The 16,377-nt window shown below is 35.0% G+C and overlaps 3 protein-coding genes and 1 pseudogene across 3 annotated transcripts; all 4 read left to right on the forward strand.

Moving 5' to 3' along the window:
• Positions 1-718: 718 nt before the first annotated feature.
• LOC104765805 (putative cysteine protease RD21C) lies at positions 719-2,848 on the forward strand. The gene is made up of 5 exons (XM_087502353.1): positions 719-1,308; positions 1,414-1,652; positions 1,742-1,882; positions 1,977-2,411; positions 2,508-2,848. The coding sequence occupies exons 1-5, from the start codon at positions 852-854 to the stop codon at positions 2,598-2,600; spliced, it is 1,365 nt and encodes a 454-aa protein (XP_087358479.1). The 5' UTR covers positions 719-851; the 3' UTR covers positions 2,601-2,848.
• Positions 2,849-7,136: 4,288 nt separating this feature from the next.
• LOC104765807 (putative cysteine protease RDL2) lies at positions 7,137-8,809 on the forward strand. The gene is made up of 4 exons (XM_010489581.2): positions 7,137-7,733; positions 7,838-8,079; positions 8,165-8,311; positions 8,403-8,809. The coding sequence occupies exons 1-4, from the start codon at positions 7,190-7,192 to the stop codon at positions 8,649-8,651; spliced, it is 1,182 nt and encodes a 393-aa protein (XP_010487883.1). The 5' UTR covers positions 7,137-7,189; the 3' UTR covers positions 8,652-8,809.
• Positions 8,810-9,097: 288 nt separating this feature from the next.
• LOC104767640 (F-box/kelch-repeat protein At3g44120 pseudogene) lies at positions 9,098-9,778 on the forward strand (annotated as a pseudogene).
• Positions 9,779-10,261: 483 nt separating this feature from the next.
• On the forward strand, positions 10,262-14,938 carry LOC104765809 (phosphatidylinositol 3,4,5-trisphosphate 3-phosphatase and protein-tyrosine-phosphatase PTEN2A). Its single transcript, XM_087502354.1, has 13 exons — positions 10,262-10,627; positions 11,101-11,576; positions 11,656-11,757; positions 11,854-11,910; positions 12,404-12,469; positions 12,916-13,092; positions 13,167-13,253; positions 13,351-13,415; positions 13,495-13,571; positions 13,656-13,702; positions 13,792-13,922; positions 14,019-14,088; positions 14,206-14,938. Exons 2-13 carry the CDS (start codon positions 11,118-11,120, stop codon positions 14,719-14,721), a joined length of 1,854 nt encoding a protein of 617 aa, XP_087358480.1. The 5' UTR covers positions 10,262-10,627; positions 11,101-11,117; the 3' UTR covers positions 14,722-14,938.
• The last annotated feature ends 1,439 nt before the right edge of the window (positions 14,939-16,377 follow it).

Raw genomic sequence — 16,377 nt, forward strand, 5'->3', positions numbered from 1 at the left:
ATGGTAATTTCTTGTTGTAAGGATATACAAAAAAAAACTCTTCAAATTAAAACATTACCTAACATTAAAATATAGTCCTTCACATACTATTATTTTCAAATTACTAACAATTACTTCAAAATTATGAAAAAAACATATTTATCTGCCAAACTCAAACAAAATTATATATTACAGCTAAACAATTATAATTAACAATTTATTTAAATACCGCTATATCTTTTAATTATACAAGATATAATAGTTTTATAATTTTCGAAAACTTAAAATATTATAAACATTCAAACTTACAAAAATGTGTAAAATATCATTTGGGTGATATAATGGGATGGATTTGGATCAACATTCATATAATTTTAAAGAATTTAATTTGGTACTACCATACGGCTAAATAAGTTTGATAATATCTTACTCTTTTTATAAGTAAGACTCACATACATTTAATACAATATACTGTTAATTATTACAAAACACCAATATATATATATATACAATAATACTATAATATTTATATTAACCCCCAATCTATTTTAAATTTGAAATTATAAAACTTAGATATAATAATAAAATGAAAAATGTAAAAATTGTTTTGTGGTGTATCATGCGGTAAATCCTAGTACAATATTACGAATGGATCGAAACATGTATGTCTATGTGATGTGACATTAATTAATTTTTGTATCAGAATAAAAATAAATACGGTATATATAAATAAGATGACACGTCAGAGCCAATACGAAGAACACATCTATCCCAATCTCCACTCTCGACGACAAAAGTCTCAAACTCTATAAATACTTCAACGCTACAGTTGCAAAACACATCTCAAAATCGAAACACAAAAACAAACAAATATGACTACTTCTACTTCAATCAGATCCATAACCCTAGCTCTCACAGTCTTCTCTGTGTTACTGATCTCCTTGTCTCTCTCCGGCGTCACAGCGACGGAGACGACGCGGAGCGAGGCGGAGGCACGGCGGATGTACGAGCGGTGGCTAGTTGAGAATCGAAAGAACTACAACGGTCTTGGAGAGAAAGAGAGACGGTTCGAGATCTTCAAAGACAACTTGAAGTTCGTGGAAGAGCACAATTCGGTACCGGATCGGACTTTCGAAGTAGGGTTGAACCGGTTCGCTGATTTGACTAACGACGAGTTTCGTGCGGTTTACTTGAGGAGGAAGATGGAGAGAACTAGGGTTCCGGTGAAGGGAGAGAGGTATTTGTATAAGGCTGGTGATAGTTTGCCTGATGAAATCGATTGGAGAGCTAAAGGTGCTGTGAATCCAGTCAAAGATCAAGGCAACTGTGGTACGTCTTATTGCGTTTGCGTTTTAATCGCTCTTTTTTTTTTTTTTTTTTTTTTTTTTTTTTGTGTTTCGTGTTTGAGCTGATTAGTGTGGTTGAACGTTACAGGAAGTTGTTGGGCGTTTTCTGCGATTGGAGCGGTTGAAGGGCTAAACCAGATTAAGACAGGGGAGTTGATATCTTTGTCGGAGCAAGAACTTGTTGATTGTGACACGAGTTACAATGGTGGTTGTGCTGGAGGTCTTATGGACTATGCTTTTCAGTTCATTATTAAAAACGGTGGGATTGATACAGAGGAAGACTATCCTTATGTCGGAACTGATGTTAACATGTGCAATTCCGATAAGGTACGAGTAAACGATAATGTTTTTGTAGTTTTTGGTTGACAATGTTGTTGTATACTTATGTGTTGTGTGGTTGTTTTATTTATTTGCAGAAGAACACTCGTGTTGTTACGATTGATGGTTATGAGGATGTTCCTCGAAACGATGAGAAGTCTTTGAAGAAGGCTCTTGCTAACCAACCAATTAGTGTCGCTATTGAAGCCGGTGGCAGAGCTTTCCAGCTTTACAAATCTGTAAATTTTCAGTGAACCTTACTTTGGTTTCGTTCATCCAAGATTTGGTTTCTTATTCTTTAAAAATGATTTCTTTTTTTTTTTTTTTTTTAAGGGTGTGTTTACAGGAACATGTGGAACATCATTAGACCATGGTGTGGTAGCAGTGGGATACGGATCAGAAGGTGGTAAAGACTACTGGATTATTCGCAACTCATGGGGATCAAACTGGGGAGAAAGCGGATATGTTAAGCTAGAACGTAACATCAATGAGTCATCAGGGAAATGCGGTGTGGCGATGATGGCTTCTTACCCTACAAAATCATCGGGTTCAAACCCACCAAGGCCACCCCTACCTTCACCAGTTGTTTGTGACAAGTCTTACACTTGTCCACCTAAGTCCACTTGTTGTTGTCTTTATGAGTACGAAGGTAAATGCTATAGCTGGGGATGTTGTCCGCTCGAGTCAGCCACTTGCTGTGACGACGGTTCTAGCTGCTGCCCTCAGTCATACCCTGTCTGCGATTTGAAGGCCGGTACTTGTAGAATGGTTAGTTTCTTGTTCTTTCCTATGGCTTAAAAACACTTTTTGTTTTGTTTCCTGTAAAGTTTAAACTGATTCGTCTACAAAATTTGGTGTGGACAGAAGGGAAACAGTCCGTTAAGCATAAAAGCCTTGACACGAGGACCAGCGATTGGGGCCACGAAGTCTACAAACGTGCTTGTAAGCAGCGCTTAAGGAAGAAAAGAACATAGTTGCTTTTCATCCCACGTTATCAAGATTCAGTCTTCTGTCTTTAAGACACTTCCAATTAAGTTTGGATCATAGTTTGACTACTCTCGTTAATTTTAATGTGTTATCTTGGAATTGATTTTACTTGCTGTAAATCTTTAAGAAGTAATCTGATATTTGCTCTCATAGCAATATAGCATTGTCAATTTGTCATCTTCCTTGAATAATAAAATTTGACCAAATTGAAGCTGGAACAACAGAGTACCATCATCATCATTCACATCTTTTTTCTTGTAAGTTAAATTTTAGCCTTCTAATTTCTAAACATAGCGTGTTAAGCTAGACAAATAGTTGGGTTTAGTCAAGTTGTTCTCTTTTAACCTTCCAATAATTGAATCACTCTCTTTCACATTAATTTGATAAAAATTCTAGAATCATACACATGATATAATTCAAAGCAGTATGAAACTTCAGCAGTTTTGAAAGTCAACGGTCATCATTGCTGCAATTTTGGCTCAAGTGTGAAATTATTACTCAAAGATACAAAAAAAAATTAGTCATCTCAAGATTATAATGTATGATTTAAGGTATTGTTTTATGTATATTACATACATACATGTAACATTAAAATGAGGGAACCTGAAATGTTTCTGAAGCAATCTTATTATATAAAGTTGGGTTTTCAAAGTTAGATATCGATCGCTTTTTGTTCTCGCCGTTATAGTAGGGACCACAATATCACCCCTAATGATTTAATTCAACTTTTCCGTTGACCATGGAGGACTATTAAAAAATATTTACACCACAATATCGCCCCTAATGATTAATATTGATATTTTTTATATAAAAAAACGGTCATCTTTACATAACTTATGTTATTCTTTTTAGATTTGTTATTCCCTATTTATTGATTAATAATAAAAGACATGTTTAAGTATACTGATCACGACACGTGTCAAGTATACTGATGAGATGTTGACATATGTCAAAAATTATTATTTTACAAAACAGCTAATTAAGATAATAGGAGTAAATCTACATAAAATTTACATGTTTATATCTAAAAAAAATTTCCTAAATAAAAAAGGAAAATTAACAAACTAATCTATTTTTCATTGTACGCTAATTATATTATACATGTTTTCTCAATTATATGTTGATATGTATAAACAAAAAAAAAATCATTAAACATGTCTTTTATTATTAATCAATAAATAGGGAATAACAAATCTAAAAAGAATAACATAAGTTATGTAAAGATGACCGTTTTTTTATATAAAAAATATCAATATCAATCATTAGGGGCGATATTGTGGTGTAAATATTTTTTAATAGTCCTCCATGGTCAACGAAAAAGTTGAATTAAATCATTAGGGGTGATATTGTGGTCCCTACTATAACGGCGAGAACAAAAAGCGATCGATATCCAAGCTGCAGAAGAAGCATTGGAGGCGAGTAGGAAGGAGCTTGGCGTTGTCGACGCAAAGAAATACGCCACACACATCAAACGCAACACCGATATGAGCAAGAAGCTCTATGACAGGGTTTGCAATATTGAAACTCAGAAGCTTAAAGCTAAGGAGGAGATGAGGAAGAAGTGACAAGGCGAGAAAAAAGTGAAAATGCCAGATTTGGATGGAGAATATTAATAAGTGGCAAAGTTACACGGATTTATCTTGTAATATATACGAGATAAGAAATTCTTTGGATACTAGCTACTTATTTTAGTACTAGCAAGTAATTCCATCCCTAGCCATGAGTTTATACTAGCTAACAATATATCAAATTCAAATTTTCATTCTTCCCTACTCTCTTAAAATATCTCTCTTGGTCGTAGAGCATAGTCAAGGTGTATACAACCTACATGAAAATCATAGTAAGTTTTCTTTAATTCTCTAATAAATTTTACATTTAGTTTTTTTTAAAAGTTATTATTTATTAACTTCTGGCAAATTAGTTCTCTACCGAGGTTGTATTAGTTCTTTTATATCTAATTTAGATTATTTTTTTAAATTTATTTTTATAGACCTAATTTTGATTATTTTACGTTTATGATTGTTAATTGTAGATCTTAATGTTTAGATCTGATTTTGATTATAGGTCTGACTTGGAGATTGACCGAATTTTGCTACATCACTTGTAAGTTTCGATATGATTGTTTTTGAGAATCGAAAACAAGACATGACATATGTGTGGGTAATTTCGTCAATGCTTTTAAGTCCAAAATTATTTTTTTTCAAAAATATTACAAAATCTAATTATAATAAATTGTTGATTATGATATACATCTATGTATATGCTGTTAAATTGTGTATTATGTATCATTTTAATAATGCAATTAATATGATATAAAGAACGAGATTTAACTACAATAAAACCGTTTACGTCATATTATCCATGAACAAAAAGGTAGATGTAGTTTCCATGATTTCTGGTGCATGACAGCGGGATTGATTGGAGAAGTATGAGATTCATTGGAGAAGTACAAGATATTGATTGGAAAAGTGGAGAAGTAGATTGCGTGTTGCTAAACCAATATATTGTAAAAAAAAAGGGGTTGATTGGAGAAGTACATGATATTCACCAGGTTTGTTGAGGCTTTGACCAAGTCCTAACTCTCTCTCCCTAGTAGGCTTGGACCAAAAAACTGAACCCAAAAACTAGAACTGGAATGGATCTGAATCCAAACTCGGAACCGGTAGAAAATCCTATTGTGTCCTAATCTCCTAAATCCGAAGAACCGGAACCAAACCAATAACTGAATGGGTATCCGACATATCCGAAATAAAATAATATATTGAAAATACTAGTTATAATTTATTATTTATAACATAGCTATTCAACGTTATAACTTAAAATTCAAAAATAGTAAATTTTTCTAAAACAAAATTAGATTAAAATGTTTAGCTATATTTTTAAAAACTTAACCAATTTTTTTTAAAAAAATTAACTTTTAAAATTTTGTTTAAATATTTAACATTAAAATTTTTGGGTAATCGGGCAAAATTTGGGTAATCAGGTTAAATTTTGGATAACCGGGTACAAAATACCCGAACCTGAATGATATCCGATTTTTGTAGGTTCTGAAATTTTAGACTTGATCCCGGTAAAATCCAAACTGAATCTACACAAAAAAAAATCTCTAATTTGAGATCCAAGCTGGATAGCGCGACGCATGATATGATATTTTTACTTCCTTTCCTCTAAAGCAAAGAGCGAATTGGAGGGAGTGACATCTGCCTTAAGAAGTATGGATGTCAACAACCACAACAAAGGAGAAGGAGAGGAGGAGATCTAGCACAACGAAGGGGAAGGAGAGGAGGAGATCAAGATGGTGAACACGGCACACGAAGCAAAAGAGTTAGCGGGAATACTCTTCATGTCAGAAATTAGCCAAGAGGAATACGGCATGATAGTTGCCCACAAGTTCTCTGATGAAAGAAGAGCAGCCAAGGTCGTGAAGACAGCTAGAATGATCTCCTCCAAAAATATCATTGACGCGGATATATATGAAGGCAACAATTAATATGATATAAAGAATGAGATTTAACTACAATAAAACCTCTATAAATTAATAATGTTAGGATCGTAAAAATCTATTAATTTATTGAGATTAGAATTTATCAATAAATTAATATAATTTATAGAGATTCAAATTTATCAATAAATTAATACTGAAACTTTCCTATTTTGGTAATTTTTTCAAAAGGAAATATAAAAATAAGATTAAATCGTTATAATTATTACTTTTATAGAATCAATTAAAAGGAAAATATCATGGTTTGAAGAGAGCACTCAATGTTGAGAAAAAAAAAAACACTCAAAGTTTTTGATAGGGAAAAATTCTTAAAAATAAACTCTAACAAAAATTAATCTACCTATATATATACATATATTTTGATAGTTTTATACGATTATTAATTTATATTATTGATGAGACTATATATTTACAATGAATTGTTTAAAGTTTTTTTTAATTTTATTCTATTATTGAATTATATCTAAAATTACACTAGCCAACTTAGAACCGAAAAATTTATATTAATTTATAACAATTATTAATTTACGGAGTATTAATTATAGAGGTTTTATATAATTGATTTTTGAATGATACATATACATGTATACACATAATAAATTGTTGATTATGTACATGTGTATGCTGTTAAATTCTGGATTAATGTGTTTATCTGGATTTGATTTTACTTGCTGTAAATCTTTAAGAAGTAATATCATATTTGCTTCTATAGCATTATTGCCTTATTGTCATCTTCCTTGAATAATAAACTTTAACCGATCTTTTGCTGGTAACAGCGTATCATGATGATGATGATCATCATCATCATCGTGTTTCTTGTAAGTTAAATTTTAGTCCTAAACATACAGCAGTAACGTGTTATCAAAAATAACCAAGAAAAAAACTGATCGGGTTTAATCAATTTGTTCTCTTTTAACCATCCTCCGATAATTGAATTACCCTCTTTCACGTTTGATGAAAAATATTAGTATAAAAATTGTAGAATTATACAAGCGATGTAATGATATGATATGACTTAAATATTTTATTGGTTAGAATAAAATATAAATAAAAGAAAATGCCCAATCCCAAAACACCAACTGATCCATCTCTACCTCTTCTGGTCTTAACGTCAAACTCTGGCACAGATCTCACTGGAACACAAAAACCAATGGCTACTCGAATCAGGCTTATAACCTCAGCTCTCGCGATCCTCCCAGTATTACTAGTTTCCTCGTTTCTTGGAGTCGTCTCATTAACAGAGACGAAGCAGAACGAGGCTGAAGTGGCGCAGATGTACGAGCGATGGCTAGTGGAGAATCGAAAGAACTATAATGGTATTGGAGAGAAAGAGAGACGCTTCAAGATCTTCAAAGACAACTTGAAGTTCGTGGAAGAGCACAATTCAGTTCAGAATAGGACTTATGAAGTCGGTTTGACCCGGTTCGCAGATCTAACAAATGATGAGTTTCGAGCTATTTACTTGAGGAAGAAGATGGAGAGAAGTAAAGACTCAGTGAAATCTGAGAGATATATGTACAAAGAAGGAGATGTTTTGCCTGATGAAGTCGATTGGAGAAAGAAAGGCGCAGTTGTACCAGTCAAAGATCAAGGAAACTGTGGTATGCATTTTAGATATTTCTTCATATAGCTTTTTCGGATTTGGATCAATTTTCACGTTTTCTGAACTTGAAACGATTGTGAATTGAGATATCTCTTTGAATAGGAAGCTGTTGGGCATTTTCTGCGGTTGGAGCGGTTGAAGGGATAAACCAGATCAAGACCGGTGAGTTGATATCTCTGTCGGAGCAAGAACTCGTTGACTGTGACAGAGGTTTTGTCAACGCTGGATGTGATGGAGGTATCATGAACTACGCTTTTGAGTTCATTATGAAAAACGGTGGTATTGAGACAGATCAAGATTACCCTTATACCGCCAATGATCTTGGCTTGTGCAACGCCGATAAGGTTCTTAATAAACCAATATAATGCTCGATTTTGGTGTTATTGTTAAGTTTCCATTATATTTCATCTATGTTTAATGATCATGCAGAATAACAACACTCGTGCTGTTGTTACCATTGATGGATATGAAGATGTTCCTAGAGACGATGAGAAGTCTTTGCAAAAGGCTGTTGCTCATCAACCTGTTAGTGTTGCCATTGAAGCTAGTAGCCAAGCTTTCCAGCTCTACAAATCCGTAATTTTCAATCACTAAGCTTGATTCTTTATTCTTCATACGAACTTGAAACATAACCCAAAAAATTTATGTTTGTGTTTTTCTTCCTCAGGGTGTGATGACAGGAACATGTGGAATATCTTTGGACCATGGTGTGGTAGTGGTTGGGTATGGATCCTCAAGTGGTGAAGATTACTGGATCATTCGTAACTCATGGGGATCAAACTGGGGAGAAAGCGGTTACGTTAAACTCCAACGTAACATCAATGTCTCATTTGGGAAATGCGGTGTAGCAATGATGGCTTCCTACCCGACCAAATCATCATTCCCGTCGTCATTTGATTTGTTGTCTGAGATTTAATTTGATCTTCCGGTAAATGATTAAGAACTAATTTTGAATACTAAATAATCCAATGGGGTCAAGTCAACATGTTAACGTTAATGAAGATTCCAATCGTATCTTGTATTTGAAGAACCTGCTTGGCAGCACAGTCTAAGTACAGAAAGAGTTGTGATGCTGATGGTTTTGGTTGTTGACTTGTTGTCACATGCTCTGTTTTTGTCTTCTCTCTTTTTTAAAAGAAACGATTTAGACGAATTATTATGTATTTGGAGGCAAATTAGAGAATAGAAAGCAAATAAAAAATGGAAAAAAAAAACTAAAAATACAAATTAAAGAGGAAAAAGAAAATAGTCATAATTGATGGGTGCGGGCGGAATATACATATGGCGACAAAGATGAGAAGCAAAAACCCTAATTAGATAAAGAAGATTCAGAAGCAAGTTTTCTTCAGACATCATTCATCAATGACTAAACCTGAGCTTCCAGAGGATCTGGTAGAGGAAATATTCTGTCGCGTTCCGGCCACTTCCTTGAAACGATTAAGATCAACTTGCAAACGATGGAACCGTTTATTCAACGACGATTGGAGATTCGCAAGAAAGCACTTGGATAAAGCCACAAAGCAGTTTATGGTTCTCATGTTGACAAAGAAGCACAATATTGCTCTGGTGAGCATCGAACTCAATTGAACCATTCCATCTGTAGAGGTCAAAGATGAATATAGCCTAATCGATCCTCAGCCTGGTGAGTATTCAGCTAAACTCGATATAGACCGAGTCATTCACTGTGACGGAGTGTTGTTATGCACCTCCTCCGCTGACAACTCTAGAATCGTGGTTTGGAACCCGTTAACTGGTGAACAAAGGTGGATTAGAAGCGGCGATCGTAGGCGAGGTGTCCGCGACTTTGATATCGGACACTGCCAAGGAGACAACAAATCCTGCAACAAGAGCTACAGAGTCTTGAAGTATTATTATGCCTCTTATGCTATCAATAGTTTTGAAATCTACGAGTTTAACTCTGACACATGGAGGAGTCTTGGTGATATATGTCCAGGCTGCAAGTACTTATGCTTGGATCTGTCTGTGTCTTTGAAGTGTATTGTGACACATTGGTTGACGATGATGACTATAACAGACACATGATATATATCGTTAGGGGGGATACTAATAAAGTCATAAAGGTGGAGTTTGGAGTAGATAAAGTGAAATTATGTTTGCCAGCTATTCTTAATTATGTTCCAAGTTTGGATAAAATCAAGCAAGCAACAGCTCAAGGCAAAAGGAAAAGAGGTGACGACTAAAACAAGCTCTCTCTACATGCATGTCTGTGACTAAACCCTCTTCTTCTTTTTTTTTTTTTTTTTTTTGGTTGTGTTTTTTCTTTATCTAACATTGGTCATGTTTATTTGAATCTTTGAACTCTTATTTCAATAAGTTGCAAACATTCTAATAAAAAATGAACCCCAAATTACTTGATAATACAACTTTGCTCTGTTTTTTTTTCTTTTATGCAATGGACATCCAAAGTTGAGACAAATGAGACATAAGATATGTTTCTGGTGATGAAACTGTGATTTAACGTAAAATTAAGCAAAATAAATGTAAAAAATCACAAAAACATAACCCAATTTGTGATGCCAAAAATGATCCATCGATCTATTAAAAAACAAAAAAGGGTTAAAATTTAAATAAAAGTGGAGAGATGAGGATCACGTGCGACGTTCAATTCTTCAGATCCAAAAAAACCATCAAAACGTTGTTATAAAAGATCTAACGGCACAGATTTATTGTTGACGAAAACTCCCACGTGACTTGATCACCGAGAGAGACACTGAAAATCTAATCTGAATCCGTCGAGACGAGAGCCCTAAAGAGCTTTGCTTGCTCCTCCTGAACATCGCGCGCGTTCATAATCTTCTCAACTTTTAATTTTCATCCACGAAGGCCGAAGCAAGCGTTTTCCCTCGGGATATATGGTTCTTGATCTCTGAGGTTTCTTCTTGCCTTTTACTTTTATGCTTTGGATTTGTCATTTTTCTCTGATTCTCTGATTCTCTGATTCTCTGATCTGCTTTCGAGGTTTTTTTTTAAAAAAATTTCCATTGGATTTAGCTTACCTTTTTGTGAGTGTTCATGCCTGATGATCGCACATTAATTGTTTGATTAACTCTCCGAATTTGCTTTTTTTTTTTTTTTTTTTTTTTAAATAAAAAATTATTGAGTTCGGAACAAAGACGATTGTGTTTTTTTTTCTCAAGCGAATTAGATCACGCAAATGATAATTTCGGGCTAATAGTTATATTTACTTAAATGCGAAATCAGTTTTTTTTTTTTTTTTTTTTTTTTTTTTTTTTTTTTTTAATTCTGACTTTGTGTAGTTTTTTAGATTTGTAAACAATGTTTCACTCAAATGTATTTTTTTTTTTGTTGTTGTTGTTGTTGAATGTGATGATGTCTTTTTCCAGGAAAGAAGATAGAAACAATGTCGTCTGAGTCACCGAATTTGCCTCCACCTGCTGCTGTAACAATACCAGATGATCAGCCACCTCCTCCTGCTGCTGTTTCTGCATCCCCTGCTGTTGTAGAAGCTGGAAGCGATAATTCACCTAAAGGTGTTGCATCAAAACTATCTGCTTCTGGGATATCAACGTGGGCTAAAAATTTGAAAGTTCCTCAGCCGTTTGCTTCCACACACAACGACTCTGCTGTGGAGACTAACGAAAAGTCTGCTTTTGCAAAGTTTACGAGCGGGTTAGGGCTTCGTTTATCTCCGAAATCTCCTCAACCTAATGAGACCACGGATGGGACTTCATCAACTGCTACAGAATCTAGTTTCATTGGGACGATTACCAAAGGTTTGGTTGATACTTCAAAGAATGCTGTCAAGGCAGTGCAAGTCAAGGCTCGACATGCTGTATCCCAGAACAAAAGAAGATATCAGGTGCTGTTAACTTGTACTTATAAGTTTTTGTGTCATATGATAGCTTGTTTCCTCAAACCAAATGTTACTTGTGGTTTAGGAAGGAGGATTTGATTTGGATCTGACGTACATAACAGAGAACATTATTGCAATGGGGTTTCCTGCTGGTGATATGAGTTCTGGCTTTTTTGGATATGTCGAGGTGAGTCAATTTTTAGCATGCTTGTTGTAATCGTTTCCCATGGGTTTTTTTGAAGTTAATATGATATGACCAATATTTGTTCAAACATTATTGTAGGGTTTCTACCGTAACCAAATGGAAGAAGTTATCAACTTTCTTGAAACTCAACACAAGGTACTATTATTACTTATTTGTTAGCAAATCAAATTAATCCCTTATCTTTGGCCATATGATGCATTTTTTGCTGTTTCTCTTGTTAATCTAGTTAGTTCTCTCTTTTGTATCACTTGGAAATTCTTAACATGGAGACTGGTTCACTTCACCTTATGTTATTAGTTCTTGATCATGTGCAGCTCTGCCTAATTAGATATTGTCGAGTGGATGGTTCCACTCAAATTGAAGAGGCTGTAACATATTAGTCTGTGTAGACTTATATTGAGTTTCTTGACTTTTGTGATATTAGTTGGATTTCAGGGATATAAGAATTTATAATTGGTATTCGATATTCATATTATGTATATTTATTTCGAACGTGTACAATGTCATCTTGCCATCTTCCTTTTGGAAATTAATTTATGTATGATGCGTTTTGCAGTTAGCTACAGCCTTGGTAGGTTTGGCTCTTCTCTTGTGCTATTCATATAATTGATTTCTTTTTTTTATGTAGGCAAAATACAAGGTTTACAATCTTTGTTCAGAGAGGTTGTATGATGTATCATTATTTGAAGGGAAGGTATGCCATCCTCTTTTCCTTGCATTTGACAAACATGGCCTCCTCAACAAAGAATGTCTTACTCAAAATAAAGAAAATTTGCTCTGTAGATCTTCCAATGCACTATTTCAAGTTTCTTTAGCTCTGAAGTACTTATGAAACAGTATCCATCGAAAAGATTGTTTACATCTTTGCATATGTACTAAGTTGTGAATCTTGTGATAATTTGCTCATTTCTTACCTGAATCGTTGGACATGATCATATCAAAACCTGCTGCAGTGAAGTGGCTTAATTCTCTGCTACAGATAATATAGCCACTTCTTTTATACAGCATGCTTTCTTTTTCTAGGGTGGTTACTATGATGTATATATAATGCGGGCACAGTTGTTTACTATTTACCCTCCATCTTTTGTCCGTATTAGTGTCCCTATACATCTTACTTTGTGCTGATTATTTTACCTCCAGGTGGCCAGTTTCCCATTTGATGATCATAATTGCCCGCCAATCCATTTGATCACCTCATTCTGCCAAAGTGCATATTCATGGTTGAAGGAGGACATTGAGAATGTTGTGGTTGTTCACTGTAAGGCTGGCATGGCAAGGACAGGGCTTATGATATGTAGTCTTCTGTTGTATCTGAAGGTAAGAAATTCATTCTAATGCTGTATAAAACAATCCATCACACGGAACCAATCATGATTCCTTTTCTTATCTAGTTCTTTCCGACTGCCGAAGAGTGCATGGACTTCTACAACCAGAAACGATGTGTGGATGGAAAAGGACTTGTGCTACCCAGCCAAATTGTAAGTCTAGTTTTGTAATTTATATAATTAAGCCGCTCATGAAGACATTATTTACTCTTCTGCGGAAATTTGAGTCTGTTTAAATCATTATTTGTAGAGATATGTGAAATACTTTGAACGAATTTTAACCTACTTCAACGGGGAAAACCAACCTGGCCGTAGGTAAGCATCTTATTGACTTATTCTATACCTTGATATAGCATACAGTTGTTTATTGAGATCGAACAATTTTTTTTTTTAGGTGTATGCTTAGGGGATTCCGGCTCCATAGGTGTCCCTATTGGATTAGGCCATCCATCACTATTTCAGATCATAATGGTGTGTTGGCCGATCCATTGCTTCATGACAACATATAAAGCCAGTATCATGCAGAGCTAACATCTTACTGTAAATTATATGCAGGTGTTCTCTTTACCACGAAAAAACATCCTCGGACCAAGGATCTCTCGGTACGTTATTGTTATTACCTTGTCGTTATCTAGTATTTTGTTAAGGCCTTTGTAAATTCACATTTAGTGGAATTTTTATGATTTTGCAGCCTGAAGACTTTTGGTTCAGTGCCCCAAAGAAAGGGGTTATGGTCTTCGCCTTACCCGGAGAGCCAGGTCTAACAGAATTGGCTGGGGACTTCAAAATCCATTTTCATGACCGCCAAGGAGATTTTTACTGGTTAGGAAGCTAGGACCGTTATCCAAAACTCATTATTACTTACATCTCTTTTATATTTTGCTTCTCTCACTACTATTTTTTGAATGCTCTTGTCAGCTGGTTAAACACGACAATGATGGAAAATAGAGTGATCCTAAAAACCAGTGAGCTTGACGCGTTTGACAAGGTATAATATAACTGAATCCTTGACTCTGTGTGTGAAGTCTGATTGGGGGGTCTTTCTCCATCAATCCTCCTGTTTTGAAATGATATATCTTTGTGTTTAACCTTTGTTTCAATGCAGAGGAAGCTACCGTCGCCTGGATTTATGGTTGAAGTTGTTCTTGCTGATATAAATGCAACAATCCCTACGAACCCTAGTTCTGAAACAGCATCCACAACACCGGAAGAAACTCCAGCAGCTAATGCTTCCCCCGTAGACGGCTCTGCATCGGTTCCAGGACCCAATAAAGAAACAGAGAATCCTGATAAGGACGATGTGTTCTCTGATAACGAAGGAGACTCGACTGGCCCGACCAAAACCACATCATCGGCTTCTTCTCAAACCCCAGAAGCCAAACGGAGTGCAGATGAAACCTCTGTTCTCGCTAAAGCGACTGAGAAAGTGTCTCTTTCTGGAAACAAGGGATCATCACAGCCCGTGCAAGGAGGAACAACGGTTAGCAAGGCTGAAGCAACAGAGAAACCCTCTGGGGCTGGGGTCAATCCTTCTTCAAGCTCAGAGAGTGAGTTCAAGGTCATGGCTGCTGATGCATCAGTGTTCTCATTTGGGGATGAAGACGACTTTGAAAGCGATTGAAGAAAGGGTGATCAAAAGAAGGAAGATGTGTACATAAAAACAGGGAATGTTAAATCCATTCATTGTGTTGTGATGTTGAATTCTACGGTTTTTTTTTTGCTTTACCGTATCGCTCTGTTCTTTTAGTATTATACTGCACAAAATTATACATTGGTCTTACGTCTTTGTGTTATATGACTTTAGTATTTGGAATCATAAAACAATCAATGATTTCTTACCTCGTCGTAAGTAGAGAGATACTTCCAAAATCCATTTTTCCTTGGCATTAGGTCGAATCTTCTACTTGTTTATCTAATAAACAGACGACTACTAACGCCATGCGAAGTCTGACGGTGAGGGTTTAACTCCTTGGCGAAGACCTCGCTCCACGAACCACTTGCTCCCAATCCTATTCTTATCATATAGGCCAATAAAAGCCTCTCAAATTTCGTCGAATCATATAAAACCTCTACTGAAAAGAACATATTTGTGAATCATTAATAGATAAGTCTTTTCTTGGTTTAGAGTTAAAGAAAAACAAGTTATTTAATTTGACCAAAGCAACGTACGTTTGCGCTTCCTAAACCATTTTTAGGAAGTGAGAATGTGAGATGATGATGTTTCATATTCTACGTATCCTTCCACCTTTATGGGAGAATCACTTCATCATAAATTAAGTGAATAACTTATCCACATGCAGATGCCACTTTTTTATATAGCATATTTTGTTGGAGTGTAACCAACATTACTCAAAATTAGTATTAATCAAGGGAAACAATTTCTTGCTAGAAGAAAACTAATAAATTTTAAAATCAGCTGATGGTTTAATTTCTGCTAGTTTTTAGTTTGTTTTACTATTTCTATATAAAGAAAAAATTAGAAAAAACTAATCTTTCAAGTCATTCTAACTCACAGTCTAATTTGGAGTTTTCTACTACTGATTTATTAGATACTGCTTCGTTTGCATCAAAGTTTGTTTCTAATATTATCTTTTCATATTCTTCATTAAACCATATAGAATTTAAGAACACAAAAGTTAAAAGAATTACTCTCTTTTATTAATCTCTAGGAAAATCTCTCAAAACCTAAAGCACTCTTATTCTCTCTTAAACTCTTAAAGGTATACCACACTTTGGCAATTCTTTATATAGAGAGATTTCTAGACTAATTTCCTTTTTCACAATAGGTAAACTAACATTATTTAGATGACTCCTAAATAGAAATAATCCTATTCCATAACTTGGTAGGATTGGGATAGCTTGCTCTCCAAGCTATCTTCAAGCTTAACCAACATTCTCCCCCTTAAGCTTGAAATCGCATTTTGACACATCTTGAACTCCAAGAAGATCTCTCATCTCCTTAAATTTAATCCTACCAAGAGCTTTGGTTAGAATATCAGCTTTCTGTTCCTCACCAGAAATGTGCTCCACCTCCACATGTTCATTCTCTACACAGTCACGTATAAAATGATATCTCTTGTGGATGTGCTTGCTACGACCATGGAAAACAGGGTTCCTAGTGAGTGCTATTGCTGACTTGTTATCTAGTAAAATCGAGACCTTCTCACAAGGTTCTCCGGTAACTTCACCTAGGATCTCTTGTAACCAGATCGCTTGCTTTGCCGCCTCTGTAGCAGCCATAAATTCAGCTTCACACGACGACAGAGCCACCGTATCA

Source organism: Camelina sativa, chromosome 19 (genome assembly GCF_030686135.1).
Source record: "Camelina sativa cultivar CO46 ecotype springtype chromosome 19, ASM3068613v1".
NCBI lineage: Eukaryota > Viridiplantae > Streptophyta > Magnoliopsida > Brassicales > Brassicaceae > Camelina > Camelina sativa.

Bases quoted from the DNA above. Each gene is read 5' to 3' on its own strand.
- LOC104765805 (XM_087502353.1), top strand. From the start codon at position 852: ATGACTACTTCTACTTCAATCAGATCCATAACCCTAGCTCTCACAGTC. The intron at 1,653-1,741 runs GTACGAGTAAAC...ATTTATTTGCAG, and splicing joins ACATGTGCAATTCCGATAAG to AAGAACACTCGTGTTGTTAC. The intron at 1,883-1,976 runs GTAAATTTTCAG...TTTTTTTTTAAG, and splicing joins CTTTCCAGCTTTACAAATCT to GGTGTGTTTACAGGAACATG.
- LOC104765807 (XM_010489581.2), top strand. From the start codon at position 7,190: ATGCCCAATCCCAAAACACCAACTGATCCATCTCTACCTCTTCTGGTC. The intron at 7,734-7,837 runs GTATGCATTTTA...CTCTTTGAATAG, and splicing joins CAAAGATCAAGGAAACTGTG to GAAGCTGTTGGGCATTTTCT. The intron at 8,080-8,164 runs GTTCTTAATAAA...ATGATCATGCAG, and splicing joins GCTTGTGCAACGCCGATAAG to AATAACAACACTCGTGCTGT.
- LOC104765809 (XM_087502354.1), top strand. From the start codon at position 11,118: ATGTCGTCTGAGTCACCGAATTTGCCTCCACCTGCTGCTGTAACAATA. The intron at 11,758-11,853 runs GTGAGTCAATTT...ACATTATTGTAG, and splicing joins GCTTTTTTGGATATGTCGAG to GGTTTCTACCGTAACCAAAT. The intron at 13,923-14,018 runs GTTAGGAAGCTA...TGCTCTTGTCAG, and splicing joins CGCCAAGGAGATTTTTACTG to CTGGTTAAACACGACAATGA.